Source organism: Emys orbicularis, chromosome 4 (genome assembly GCF_028017835.1).
Source record: "Emys orbicularis isolate rEmyOrb1 chromosome 4, rEmyOrb1.hap1, whole genome shotgun sequence".
Taxonomy (NCBI): domain Eukaryota; kingdom Metazoa; phylum Chordata; order Testudines; family Emydidae; genus Emys; species Emys orbicularis.
The window spans coordinates 23,398,611-23,412,767 of record NC_088686.1 but is presented as its reverse complement, the minus strand read 5'-3'; the positions used below and the strand labels follow the sequence as shown (position 1 = coordinate 23,412,767).

The following is a 14,157-nucleotide window of genomic DNA, read 5'->3' as shown; positions in this document are numbered from 1 at the left end:
GTGATCTCCATTCAGCGGATTTCTAAGTGGGTTTTGGGGTGCATTACACTATCAGTTATCGGGACTGTCCCCATGCCTTGGGGTACAAGCCCACTCCCAAGAGTGCAAGCATCGACTACAACTGTGCTTCACAATGTACCAGTTACGGACATATGTAGGGCGGTCACGTGGAGTTCGGTACGTACCTCTCTTCCCATTACGCCTTGGTGCAAGACTCTGCGATGGATACCTCGCTTGGCGCGGCTGTGCTCCATTCCACGGTTTCATCATCTTCCTCGCACCCTGCTTGTTGTTAACCCTCAGTGGCATACAATAGGGACCATCACTCAAAGAAGAAGAGGGGCAGGCTTTGTCTAAAATGTATTTTGAGTTGTGTATCTTTAGCTGGCGCAGAAGCTCTTATTTAACAAAATTGAAACTGAATAGGGTGTCTTTCTATGCCTGTAGAATGTTGTACATGAACTGAGGATAACCAACCAGGTGATCTATTTGAATCCACCAATTGAAGAATGCAGATATAAGCTCTATCAAGAAATGTTTTCCTGGAAAACGGTAATACTATCACTACCCAGAATTCAAAGTCAAAGATACCAGGTAAGCATAAGAAATTTATTTATAAATCTAATAAAATGGCTCTAACTAGAACTGTTGCATTGCAGTTGTACAGTATACAGATAATGTAATCTTTAATGGTTATGAAGGCCAGTTTTCATTTTCAAAAATTGCTCATTGTGTTCTGAACTTGGTATATGCAACTTGTATTTAATTGCGGGTCTTGTCAGGTGGGTGTACACTATGAGTTGTCTGAGGAAGAGAAGTTCTATCGGAATGCCTTAACACGGATGCCTGATGGTCCTGTAGCACTGGAGGAGTCTTATTCGGCAGTTATGGGCATTGTGACAGAGGTTGAACAGTATGTTAAGGTAGGATATGAGTTCTGATTTTCAGTTTGAAATTGTAGAATAACGCATTTGATGGGCGTTACCTTTGATTAAAGATATAGAAGAGCTCATCTAAATCCAATAATGTTACCTGTTTACTGTAATCCCCATTAATTCAGTTACATAAATAAGGAAAGTATCTACATTCTGAAAATTCACTGTTACATGGAGGTTTTTTAAATGTACTTATTAATAGGTATGGCTGCAGTACCAGTGCTTATGGGATATGCAAGCTGAAAACATATACAACCGTCTTGGAGAAGATTTAAATAAGTGGCAAGCCCTCTTAGTTCAGATAAGGAAGGCTAGAGGAACCTTTGACAATGCAGAAACCAGGAAGGAATTTGGACCTGTTATCATCGACTATGGGAAGGTAAGAACCTGAAAGTTTCATGCATCTTGTAAAAGTAACATGGAGAAATAAACTTCAAAATGGGCTTATAGAGGTTAAAATGAGACTTCATAACTAATAGTAATACTCAGTAAACTTTCTTGATTGTAGGTACAATTTAAGGTGAACTTGAAATATGACTCTTGGCATAAGGAAGTACTCAGTAAATTTGGCCAAATGCTAGGTCAGAACATGACAGAGTTCCACTCTCAAATTTCTAAGGTAAGAATAGTCCAAACAATGATTCCTTATTACAAAATCAACTTGCCACATCCACCTTTAAAATACTGTTGTTGTTTTTTTTGTTTCCCCCCCTCCCCCTAACAGTCCCGTCAAGAGTTGGAGCAGCATTTAGTGGACACTGCTAGCACATCAGATGCAGTGACATTTATCACACATGTACAATCCCTGAAACGTAAAATCAAGCAGTTTGGGAAACAAGTTGAGGTAAGTTGTCACTTTCTTACTAACATCTTGTTTCTGGAAATCCGTAAAAGCTGTTTTACAGCGAGGGGACAATTGATCATGACCAGTCTAAGCCTGCTAAGAGAAACCCTGCCTCTAATTTCCTGTCCTAGTAACTCTTCTAGATAAACACTTTCAAACCAAGATTCTATAGTGAGCCTTATTGAGTTACTTCATACTTCTGAGGGTTCTTTAGGCTGATCTATTGCTGATTTCTCTTTGAAACTTCTGGCTATCTGAATTTCTAATTGAACTTCTAGCTAACAGAGAAATTAAAGTAGGTTACCTTCTAACAATGTTTGTGTGGACTGTAGCTTTACCGCAATGGTCAGCGCTTGCTAGAGAAACAGAGGTTCCAGTTCCCTTCCTCCTGGTTATACGTTGACAACATTGAAGGAGAGTGGGGTGCTTTCAATGACATAATGCGTCGCAAGGATTCTGCCATTCAGCAACAAGTAGCAAACTTGCAAATGAAGATTGTTCAAGAGGATCGAGCAGTGGAGAGCCGTACAACTGACCTGCTGATTGACTGGGAGAAAACTAAGCCTGTGACAGTGAGTTTTTTCGTGTCTCTTTGCTGAACTCACTATTGAAAGTTAGCATTCTGTAACAAAGAGGTTGTTCAGTAAACCCTGAAATAGACTGGGGTGGGGGGGCATAGTTGTTACCTTTACAGATTTTTATGCAGAAATGTGAATCCTCTCTAGGGGGTTTCCTAGTGACTTGGCAGAAAGTGTACCTTGTCTTTTGCTCTTGGTTTAAAACTCCAACACTTTCCCTGACATAACTTGCATTTTAAAACAGAAACACCTCTATTGTAACTTGATTTTTACAAATTTAACTAGCAATAAGGAGTGTGCACTCTATAGAGCAGTTGGTGAGAGGAAGAATCTTGCTGAGCCTGTGTCTTAAAGTAAATATTACTAGCTAGCGTCTGCTAAAAAATCTCTTCTGCCAAGATGATTCTTTAGACACGTACCCAGGCAAGGGATCAGTAACTCATATACCCAGAGTTAAAGGTCTGCCGGGGAAACTGAAAATTCCTTAAAGCAGAAGAGATGGCATGGTGTCTGATGCTAATCAGAAGTAGTTTCTGTACAGATTTTAAGTGCTAAACCAGGGGTCTCAAACTCGCGGGCCATCTGCGGCCCGCGATCCTCCCCAGTGTGGCCCGCAGGGCTCCAGCAGTTTTGGGGCTGGGTCTCTCCTTTGGCCCCACCTGCCACCCGCAGGCGATTTACAATGGCCCGGGGCCCTGGCAGTGCAGTAGAGTTGAGCGGCATCTGCTTGCTTGCTCCACGTGTCTGCCAGGCCCCCTTTGCGACCCCAGGGCGGGGTGGGGCTTTGCCTCTGCACGCTGCCCCCACCCTGAGCGCCCCTGTGGCCAATGGGAAGCTACGGAGGTGGTGTCTGGGGGAAGCAGCGCGCGGAGGCCCCCAGGTAAGCGCCGCACCCCCTGGCCCCCTTCCCATATACCCCCTCCTGCCCCCAAACTCCCTCCCAGAGCTTGTACCCCTTTCCCAAAGTGAGAAAAGTGAGTTTGAGACCCCTGTGCTAAACCCTTACTCTTAACATCTGTGCCATGTTGTCCTTCATATGGTTCTTTCTAGGGAAACTTGCGTCCAGAGGAGGCTCTTCAAGCACTTACCATTTTCGAAGGGAAATTTGGTAGGTTGAAAGATGATCGTGAGAAATGTGCAAAGGCCAAAGAAGCTCTTGAGCTAACAGATACAGGACTACTCAGTGGCAGTGAAGAACGTGTGCAGGTACAAACTGTTTTTAAAAAATCCATGAATTTGGTGCTTGTAAATGGTTCTGGACAGATGACTTCTTGTAGGCAGAAGTCCTTCAATTCATTCATAGAGAAGGCATAGCAGTCAATGGTTCTCCGTTCATGCTGCCCTATCACTGTGCCCTATCCTTAACTGGGATGGTCCAGCCCTAGGGGTGAGTTACTCAGTCTCAATACCCATTCAGCCGTTGGGTTTTCCACTGAGACAGCAACCACAGACACTTGAGGGCAGCTTTATAAGATGTAGAAATCTGGCTATTAAACTAACTAGAGATGAGACTAAGGGCTTGGCTACACTTACGCGGTAGTTCGGCGGCTGGCAATCGAACTTCCGGGTTCGATTTATCGCGTCTTGTCTGGACGCGATAAATCGAACCCAGAAGTGCTCGCCGTCGACTCCGGTAATCCTGCTCGGCGAGAGCAGTACGCGGAGTCGACGGGGGAGCCTGCCTGCCGCGTCTGGACCGCGGTAAGTTCGAACTAAGGTACGTCGACTTCAGCTACGTTATTCACGTAGCTGAAGTTGCGTACCTTAGTTCGAATTGGGGGGTTAGTGTAGACCAGGCCTAAGGGCTTGTCTGCATGACAAGTAGCTTCTAAGTCAGCGGTTCTCAAACTTCAGCGATGCGAGGACCCCATTTTGATGGGGGGGGGGAATTCAGGGACCCCACCGCTCAGCCCCAGGCCCTGCCCCCACTCCACCCCTGCCCCCTCCATTCCCCCACCCTCTGTCACTCACTCTCCCCCACCCTCACTCACTTTCACCAGGCTGGGGCAGAGGGTTGGGGGGCAGGAGGGGTGCGGGCTCTGGGAGGGAGTTTGGGTGCAGGAGGGGGTACGGGATGCGGGCTCTGGGAGGGAGTGCAGGTTCTGTAGCTGGGGCAGGAGGTTGGGGTGCGGGTTCCGGCTGGGTGGTGCGTACCTCAGGCAGCTCCCGAAAGCGACCAGTATATCTCTCTGGCAGTGGTTCCTAGGCGGAAGGGTCAGGGGGTCTCTCTGCGCTGCCCCTGCCTGCAGCTCCTATTGGCTGGAGTTCCCGGCCAATGGGAGCTGCAGACTCGGCGCTCAGGGCCGGGGCAACACGTGGAGACCCCTTGCTTCTCTTCTACTCCCCCCGGGGCCACAGGGAGCGGAGTGGAGCCAGGGGAGTCAGGGAGTCTGCCTTAGCCCCGCTGTGCCGCCGGACTTTTAGTGCCTAAAATCTCCCCAATTTGGCTTCAGTAGCCCCCAGGAGATAGCGCTGTTCCCCAGTGTGCAGGTGCTGGGAGGGATGGGGAGAAGTTAAGTTGATCAGCGGGGCCCGTGGACCTTCTGGAGTACCCTCAGGGTCCCCCAAGGTCCACGGGCCCCAGTTTGAGAAATGCTGTTCTAAGCCACAGTCCAGGACTTCAACTGCACTGTAGCAGCATCCACATGAGACGTTACTGCAAGGCAAGTTTGATATACTGTAGGCGTTCACTCTTGCATGCTGGGCAGTAACTTTCCATTTAGACAAGCCTTAATTTAAGCTACTGAGCTGTCAACATATGATAACTCCTTTTGGGCCACCAGAGATGCGCTAGGCAAGCTAGGGTCAAGTCTCTGTCCAATTACCAGTACCCTGACCAAGTTCCTATCCCAATGATTTGTTTAACAAGTTCTGTCTAACTCAATGATAAAGATCTGTCCTTTCTGTATAACTGACCAAAGTTTGATGTATCCCTTTGTACTGTAGGTAGCTTTAGAAGAGTTACAAGACCTCCAAGGAGTTTGGTCTGAGCTTTCCAAGGTCTGGGACCAGATTGATCAGATGAAGGAGCAGCCATGGGTTTCAGTACAACCTCGCAAGGTACCTTTTTTATTCCGTATATAGAAATCATAACTACAGCTATATTATTCGACTCTTGGCCTTCTTGGTAAAAATACATTTAAATGTTCTAACAACTTGAAAATGAGCCAGAATATATGGCATGGTGCTTATGTATCTGGGTCTTTTTGGCATATGAAAAATAGAATTCATAACTGAGAATGCAGCCTCTATCTTAATCTAACTTGCAGCACTAATAACTTTTCCTCTTAACTGAAGCTTCAACAGGGTAAGGCTTACAAAACAAAACCTGAAAAATTATCAGGATTGCAGAAACTGCACAACCTTAAATATATTTAATTATAGGCTACATCTGCAGAGGACAAGAACTGATGCTATATCTGTTTCTTGAAATTAAGTTGATCTAAATTAGCACTTTTCTCAAACACTTGTCCAACTTCACTGATGAAAAACTATTGTCCAAGCTGATGCTTCTTGGATACATAAACCTGAAACGAGGCTGTGATGGGTTGGTTCACAGAAATCCCCTGGGGGCTGCCATCTGATGTGCCAAGACTACTACTGTCCATGCTTTCCCTGCCAGCTCGGGACCCCAGCACCCTGTCTTGTTGAGCCAGACACGCCCGTCTGCTCCAACACAGACCCAGGGTCTGAACCACGTACCCCAAAGCTGCAGACTTAATTGAAAGCAACTTAAGAAGTGTTCCTGTCTTTAACACTCAGATGCCCAACTCCCAATGGGGTCCAAACCCCAAATAAATCCGTTTAATAAACTCATAAATTTTTTGCCCTCTATAACACTGATAGAGAGGTATGCACAGCTGTTTGCCCCCTCCCCCCAGGTATTAATGCATACTCTGGGTTAATTAATAAGTAAAAAGTGATTTTATTAAATACAGAAAGTAGGATTTAAGTGGTTCCAAGTAGTAACAGACAGAACAAAGTGAATTACCAAGCAAAATAAAACAAAACATACAAGTCTAAGTAATAAAACTGAATACAGATAAAATCTCACCCTCAGAGACGTTTCAATAAGTTTCTTTCACAGACTGGATGCCTTCCTAGTCTGGGCACAATCCTTTCCCCTGGTACAGCCCTTGTTCCAGCTCAGGTGGTAGTTAGGGGATTTCTCATGATGGCCGTCTAATTTGTTCTGTTCCATCCACTTGTATATCTTTTGCATAAGGCGGGAATCCTTTGTCCCTCTGGGTTCCCACCCCTCCTTTTCAATGGAAATGCACCAGGTTAAAGATGGATTCCAGTTCAGGTGACATGATCACATGTCACTGTAAGACTTCCTGTATACATGTGTGCTGGCAAGTGGCTAATGAAGACTTACAAGTAAAACAGAGCCATCTACAGTCAATTGTCCTGGTTAATGGGAGCATTAAGATTCCAAACCACCATTAATGGCCCACACTTTGCATAACTACAATAGGACCTCAGAGTTATATTTCATATTTCTAGTTTCAGATACAAGTGATACATTTATACAAATAGGATGACCACACTCAGTAGATTACAAGTTTTGTAATGACAATTTACAAGAGACCTTTTGCATGAAGCATATTTTACTTACATTATATTCACACTCATCAGCATACTTTCATAAAATCTTAGAGTGCAACGTCACACCCTCCTCCTGAACTTACTGCCAGAGACTTGGACACTGACCATGACGGAGGCAGTATACCTAAAATTTGTTTTTGGGCTCCCCTCTGGGGCAGACATTCCTGTGTCCCCCAAAAGGGAAAGAGACCCTGATCCAGCTGTGGGCTCACAGCTGTCAGCTATGACAGACCTTTCACTGGCCAGAAAAATCCTCCCCCCCCTTTCACTCAGGTTGCGCTTGCTTCCAGCTAGAGAGTCCTTTGGGGTCTGTTCCCACTGCAGCAGTCACCAGGACCCCAACTTCCAGCTCCAGGATACATGTCTCTGTGCACCTCTTCCACTCCATTACACCCAGTTCGTGCTTCTGGGTCTCAATATGCTTTGTCTTTTAAGTCCAGGGTTTGCTGGTGGGCAGCCTTTTCTTTTTCCAGGGCAGCCTTTAACTGGGCAAATTGCACATCAATTTCCATATGTCTTCCCTTGAGACCGTCACTCGATGAGCTGGGATACCACAGAGAACCCCCTCCTGCCAGAACAGGCACCCCTCCACTCCTGTCTTGCTAAGTTAGGCACTCTAGTCAGCTTCAGCACAGACACCGAGGTTGGGCCACACCCATCTGCAGTTCACTGAAACTGAGATGCACTCAGCTCAAGGGCTTCTTCGTTAACAGAGACTTTCCCAGCGCCCAGTGTTTAGCCTTTCTGGGCAATTTGCAACTTGTGTAGTTCTAGCTTCTTCTGATCTTCACTCTTACTTATTTTGCTTCCTTTTCTGTCCCTATTTCCCTTACCCGAAATAAGCAAACAGAAAATAACAAACCAGTAACTACTTTGTCTGTTCTCCAGCCACCACACTTAAAACTCATTTAAAATCACTACCAGTATCTCAAAGCAATCAGCTGTGCACAGATCCTGCCGACTACGCCCCTGTGACGGGTTGGATCACAGAAACCCCCTTGGGGTGGCCAACTGATGTGCCAAGACTACTTCTGCGCCTGCTTTCCCTGCCAGCTTGGGACTCCAGCACCCTGTCTGTGTTGGAGCAGACTGGCGTGTCTGGCTCAACAAGATAGGGTGCTGGAGTCCCAAGCTGGCAGGGAAAGCAGGGGCAGAAGTAGTCGTGGCACATCAGTTGGCCGCCCCAAGGGGGTTTCTGTGATCCAACCCGTCACAAAGGCTTCTACCTCTTATCTGTAAGGAAGAATGTCACAATTTCGTGACCACTGTGATCTAGTGTAAAATTACTTCATGCTGTGCTACTCCAATGATCAAGGGATAGAGAAAACTAGTATTGTACCAACAGTCACGAATTAAGCTTAAAGCAATATTGTTGACTCTATATAATGTGCTGAGGTGGAATATATCAACAAAAGCCTGGAGAATCTGTTGGAATGATGAGGTTTTGAGGGGCAATTGAATGTTTCCATACTTCTAGTATTTGGTTTGCCTGCCTTGTATACAGATATATTTATTGTTGGCAAAATTAAATATATGCAGCATAGGAAAGCATGATCAATATTATCTAAGGCTACATCTAGGCTACCTGCCTGAATCGGTGGGTAGAAATAGATCTCTCAGGGATTCGGGGATCGAATTATCGGGTCTCGTCGGGACGCGACAATCGATCCCCGAATCGACGCTTGTACTCCACCAGCGGAGGTAGGAGTAAGCGCTGTCGACGGGGGAGCCGCGGAGGTTGATTTGCTGCTGTCCTCACAGCGGGGTAAGTCGGCTCCAATACGTCGAATTCAGCTACGCTATTTGCGTAGCTGAATTTGCGTATCTTAAATCGACACCCCCCCCCCCCCCCCGTAGTGAGGACGTAGCCTAAGGGTGATTCTCCCATTCTTAAAGAACAGTTGAATAAAATTGTTAAGATGACAAACTGTAAGTAAAACTGACAACTGTTGTAATATCCAGTTTACTAGAGTGATTGTGTTTATGATAATGTCGTTGGAAGATGAATTCTTTCTTGGCTTCTGTATTTTATTGACAGCTTCGACAAAATTTGGATGGCTTACTGAACCAGTTGAAAAACTTCCCTGCTCGTTTGCGGCAGTATGCCTCCTATGAATACGTTCTGTGGCTTCTGAAGGGTTACATGAAGGTAAGCTGTACTTACCCTTGATGCTTAATTAAAAAAATTAAGTGCATCCATTAACTTAATATGTGCTGTCTCGCATTCTAGATAAACATGTTGGTGATTGAACTGAAATCTGAGGCTCTTAAAGATCGTCACTGGAAGCAGCTGATGAAGAAACTTCATGTGAACTGGGCTGTCTCTGAACTAACCCTGGGACAGATCTGGGATGTTGACTTGCAGAAGAATGAAGCAATTGTCAAAGATGTACTTCTTGTGGCTCAGGGAGAGATGGCTTTGGAGGAGTTCTTGAAACAGGCTAGTATCTATCATTACATACACTAGACCTGTTGTGCAGGAGAGGTTTTAGAGGTGTAAATTAATTTGCTGACAGCTATGTAACAAGTTGGATTTTGGATACCCAGGATGGTGAAAGTGAAATGCTTTAGATCTTCACCATACACTTTTAGTTCTAAATAACTGAGTAAATTAAACACAAAAACTGACACAACATGAAACCCTATAGGTTTAGGGGTTTTATTAAAAGCTTTGCAAGTTTAGTGAAGGTACTGTAACTTAAACTTAAAGATAAGTCAAGTAAAATACATAGCTAGTATGTTACTATTATAAAACTTCTAAGTAGAAGACTGGAAACTGCCTTCTCTAATTTCATTTTATGAGTTGCAATAATTTTAACTCTGACCCAGAAGACATAATTATGAAATTTTCCACCATATGATTCACAGCAATCCATGACCTGCAGATTCATGTGCTCTGTAAAAAGATAAGAATCCAGCTCATGTAACTACATTTCTATACTATAGAATGAAGTAAATGTAATCGAATTAAAATTACTATCAGGAGTTCATAATCTGACTTCTTTTTTTCTTAAAGATAAGAGAAGTGTGGAACACTTACGAACTGGATTTGGTTAACTATCAGAACAAATGTCGTTTGATTCGTGGTTGGGATGATCTCTTCAACAAGGTCAAGGAGCACATTAACAGTGTGTCTGCCATGAAGTTATCACCATACTTCAAGGTATAATGTAAAATTGCTTTATTTTTCTTTTCAATTAGCTTTGGCTCCCTCCTTGTTTTAGTATTCTTTTCCTACTGTACATTTGTTCAGCTGGCACCTTGTGTGCCAAGTTTGGCAAATAACTAGGTGTATAAGTGTGATTATAGCTTTTTATAGCTTTAACCAAACTTGCAATATTATTTCCAATTCAGTTCTTAAACTAGCTTGATTAGTGTTACTTGTCCAACTTCTTAAAATCATGCTGACTTGTAGCTGAAATTTAGTTTTGTTTTTTGTTTTTTGTTTTTTTTTGTTTTTTGTTTTTAAAGGTAAACTGAATGTTAATGGTTTTTGTAACATTTAGGTGTTTGAAGAAGATGCCCTTAGCTGGGAGGACAAATTAAATCGTATCTTTGCACTCTTTGATGTCTGGATAGATGTCCAAAGGCGATGGGTCTACCTGGAGGGTATCTTCACTGGTAGTGCTGATATTAAGCACTTACTGCCTGTTGAAACACTGAGGTTCCAAAGGTATATTTACTTTGGATTTTTGTGAAATTCTCAGTTACAGTTCAGGGCAAGCTGCACTATTGACTTTGTTCCTCTGCCTGCCTGTTGCATGAGCACCCCTTCCAAGTGATAGGTCTGTAATTCTCTCAGTAAATCCTGTGATTCGCCCCCACTTTTTTGTTTTAGTGACCCAGAGTGAAATACCCCTGTTCACCAACAGTGTTCTTAGCGGGTCCATCCGGGTTTTGGCCCCTGCTGCAGTCTTTGGAAGCCTATGACAGTATGAGAGTGCAGTGCCAGAACAGCTTGTTCATTTAGATAGTTTTTGTTTTGCACATCATAAAAGGGTTAAAACAATAAAAGACCCGTAGACCTAGAAGTTCCTAGACCTTGGCCTTTCCTTGCAAGTTGAGGTAGCCCCTCTTGTCCCCACCTATCATCTAGCATTGGGCTAGGCAGGTAGATTGCACCCTTGCAGTCTCTGCCTGTGTCCAGTCTTCATTTGATGTCTCCACCCTGAGCTAACAAACAGTCTCTTATCCATTTCAAAGCCTTTGACCAGGTTCAGGTGTCCCAGGACAGATATATGCACCTCTCCAGAGAGTCAGAGGTGGACATTAGCAGTGGATTTACTGTATGGTCCATTTGAGCACCGGCAATTGAGTTAGTCATTGTCTGGTTCTTGGGTACCATGTGGAGTGCTCCAACTAGAATTCATCTTTAGTGTAGCATAAAGCCAGCCACACCAGAATACTCAGACACAATATTAATAGATATCACCCTTTTTCACGCTCAGTAACTGAACTTGTACTATTGTATCCCTCATTTAAAGTGTGCTTAATATTTTTCTCACTCTCACTACAGCATCAGTACTGAGTTTCTGGCACTTATGAAAAAAGTATCCAAATCTCCCCTTGTGATGGATGTTCTTAACATCCAAGGTGTACAAAGGTCACTGGAGAGATTAGCAGACTTGCTTGGAAAGATCCAGAAAACATTGGGAGAATATCTGGAGAGGGAGAGATCCTCCTTTCCTCGGTAAGGAATTTCATCTCCTCAACCAATTGTGCTGGAATAAACTCTAATATGAATTGTGTTCGTTTGCACAGTAGTGCCTAAGTACATCCTTTTATTGTGTTCTGCTAGCAACCTTTTAGTGCATACACAGATATGAAAACATGAATGCTTTGGAATCATAAAAAAAATAAAAATAAAGGTTGAACAATTTAGACATTTTATGGCCCCATTTCCTGGGAAGTGACAAACTTCAATTTCTTTGTGTGGGTCACTTGTGATTAGTAACTTAAATGGCATAATTTGAATATAAATATTGCTTAATAGGCTGTTTCACCTGGTACTGAATAATGAAATTCTCAAATTAGTTTTGTTTCATTAAACTAAATAAACCCTTAGGAATCGCTCATCAAATACCAAAGCTTAAGAACTTGTCATTCTATATTTGAATCATGTTGCATTCTGTTTCACCTTCAATTCTCAGTAGTATGTGAAGTCCTTGGATTGTAGATCTAAACATAACCTCCACGTCAAGCATGTGTTCAGAGTGGGAGCTTTGCTGTCTCATAATCTTTCAATACTTGGCATTTATCTGCTAATGAGGTGTTAAAGTGGGAAGAAAACTCTAGTTAGACTAAAAATGGTGCAGAGAATAAGCCCTGAGGTATTTTTACTGTGAGCTAACAGAAGTGTGGAGGAAAGGAATTACACAGCATTGCACAAACTAGCAGACATTTCCCCAGTTTTATAAGGGTTATAGTGGGTTCAAGTAAATATATTTAATTCTGGGCCTTAAATTAATTTAAAAAAAATTCTTTCACCTCAGTGGTCAGTTGTTTTAAAAAGCTTTAACCTTATCTCTAATACTAGGTTCTACTTCGTTGGTGATGAGGACTTGCTCGAAATCATAGGAAACAGCAAGAATGTAGCTAAGCTGCAGAAACATTTCAAGAAAATGTTTGCTGGAGTTTCTAGCATCATCCTGAATGAAGCTAACACTGTTATTCTGGGGATCTCATCACGTGAAGGAGAGGAGGTAGAGCTGCGTCTTCGGGGGGTTTTGCAAACTTACAAACCTGGTCTAAATGAAAACTAAAATTACACTTACATTTAATTGTTTCAGGTGCTGTTCAAAACACCTGTGTCTATCACAGAACATCCTAAGATAAATGAGTGGCTCACACTTGTTGAAAAAGAAATGAGGGTCACACTGGCAAAGCTGCTGGCTGAGTCTGTTACTGAAGTAGAAATCATTGGTAAAGCAACTTCAATTGATCCAGTTCTCTATATTTCTTGGATTGACAAATATCAGGTATCCATCTTATTCACGTTTGTCTAAGCAAACTATATAATACGCTTTTGTGGGAGGAACAACTTTTAGCAAAAATCTAACTGTATTTTAAATGTTCAGGCCCAGCTTGTTGTCCTGTCAGCCCAAATTGCATGGTCAGAGAATGTGGAATCTGCTCTGAATGGCATGGGTGGTGATGGAGACAGCAGTTCTCTGCACTCTGTGCTGGCTAATGTTGAGGTCACACTGAACATGTTAGCAGACTCTGTGTTGATAGAACAGCCACCTCTCCGCAGAAGGAAATTGGAATACTTGGTAAGTAATACTCTCCTCCCCATCCTCAAGTAGTCATTCGGTCTCTTACAAAATTTAAACACAATCTGTCCATCTTCAAATCATGAAACTGACACCTAGGGAAAACTAAAATATTCCCATCAAGCTTTCTTGAGGAACAGCTGTTTCTGTAGAGGTTACATATGCCTGACTTGAAATAATGTCTATAAACTTAAATGTCAGTATAGCATAAGATTCTGAAGAATTATTTAGTGAATAGAAACAACTCTTAGAATATACCACTCAATCTCCTATTCTGAGAGTAGATAAGATTTATAAATCTACAGTTTATATTAACTTTTATCATCTATGTATTGTGAGAGGGTCAGGCCAGATGGCTACAAGAGAGTGATAGAAGGTAGATATATTAGTCCCAGATTAAGCAGGTCCCTTTTCCCTGAGTAAGATAATGGGCTGTTCCAGAACAATCAGGAAGTTGCTGGAACCAATTAAGGCAGGCTAATTAGGACACCTGGAGCCAATTAAGAATCTACCAGAATCAGTTAGGACAGGCAGGCTAATCAGGGCACCTGGTTTTAAAAAGGATCTCACTTCCGTTAGTGAGGTGCGTGTGAGGAGCGTGTGAGGAGCTGGGAGCAAGAGGCACAAGAAGTTGAGAGTGAGTAGGCATACTTCTGAAGGACTGCGAAGTACAAGCGTTACCAGACATCAGGAGGAAGGTCCTGTGGTGAGGATAAAGAAGGTGTTGGGAGGAGGCCATGGGGAAGTAGCCCAGGGAGTTGTAGCTGTCACGCAGCTGTTACAAGAGACACTGTAGACGGTTGCAATCCACAGGACCCTGGGCTGGAACCCAGAGTAGAGGGCGGGCCTGGGTTCCCCCATCCATCTCAACACCCTATTTAAGATGAGAGGAGGTGACCTGGACTGTGGGTCCCACCAGA

The 14,157-nt window shown here is 43.5% G+C and overlaps 1 protein-coding gene across 1 annotated transcript in view; it reads left to right on the top strand.

Annotated features, from left to right (window-relative positions):
• Positions 1-14,157, top strand: part of LOC135877484 (cytoplasmic dynein 1 heavy chain 1-like) — an 88,784-nt gene that overhangs the window by 26,958 nt on the left and 47,669 nt on the right. The window contains exons 11-26 of the mRNA XM_065402925.1: positions 448-594; positions 783-923; positions 1,138-1,314; positions 1,444-1,554; positions 1,660-1,779; positions 2,112-2,351; positions 3,408-3,563; positions 5,304-5,417; positions 9,004-9,114; positions 9,196-9,405; positions 9,982-10,128; positions 10,472-10,638; positions 11,482-11,655; positions 12,502-12,667; positions 12,755-12,943; positions 13,043-13,237. Coding sequence (XP_065258997.1) covers positions 448-594; positions 783-923; positions 1,138-1,314; positions 1,444-1,554; positions 1,660-1,779; positions 2,112-2,351; positions 3,408-3,563; positions 5,304-5,417; positions 9,004-9,114; positions 9,196-9,405; positions 9,982-10,128; positions 10,472-10,638; positions 11,482-11,655; positions 12,502-12,667; positions 12,755-12,943; positions 13,043-13,237 — 2,565 coding nt within the window. The remainder of the gene's footprint in view (positions 1-447; positions 595-782; positions 924-1,137; positions 1,315-1,443; positions 1,555-1,659; positions 1,780-2,111; positions 2,352-3,407; positions 3,564-5,303; positions 5,418-9,003; positions 9,115-9,195; positions 9,406-9,981; positions 10,129-10,471; positions 10,639-11,481; positions 11,656-12,501; positions 12,668-12,754; positions 12,944-13,042; positions 13,238-14,157) is intronic.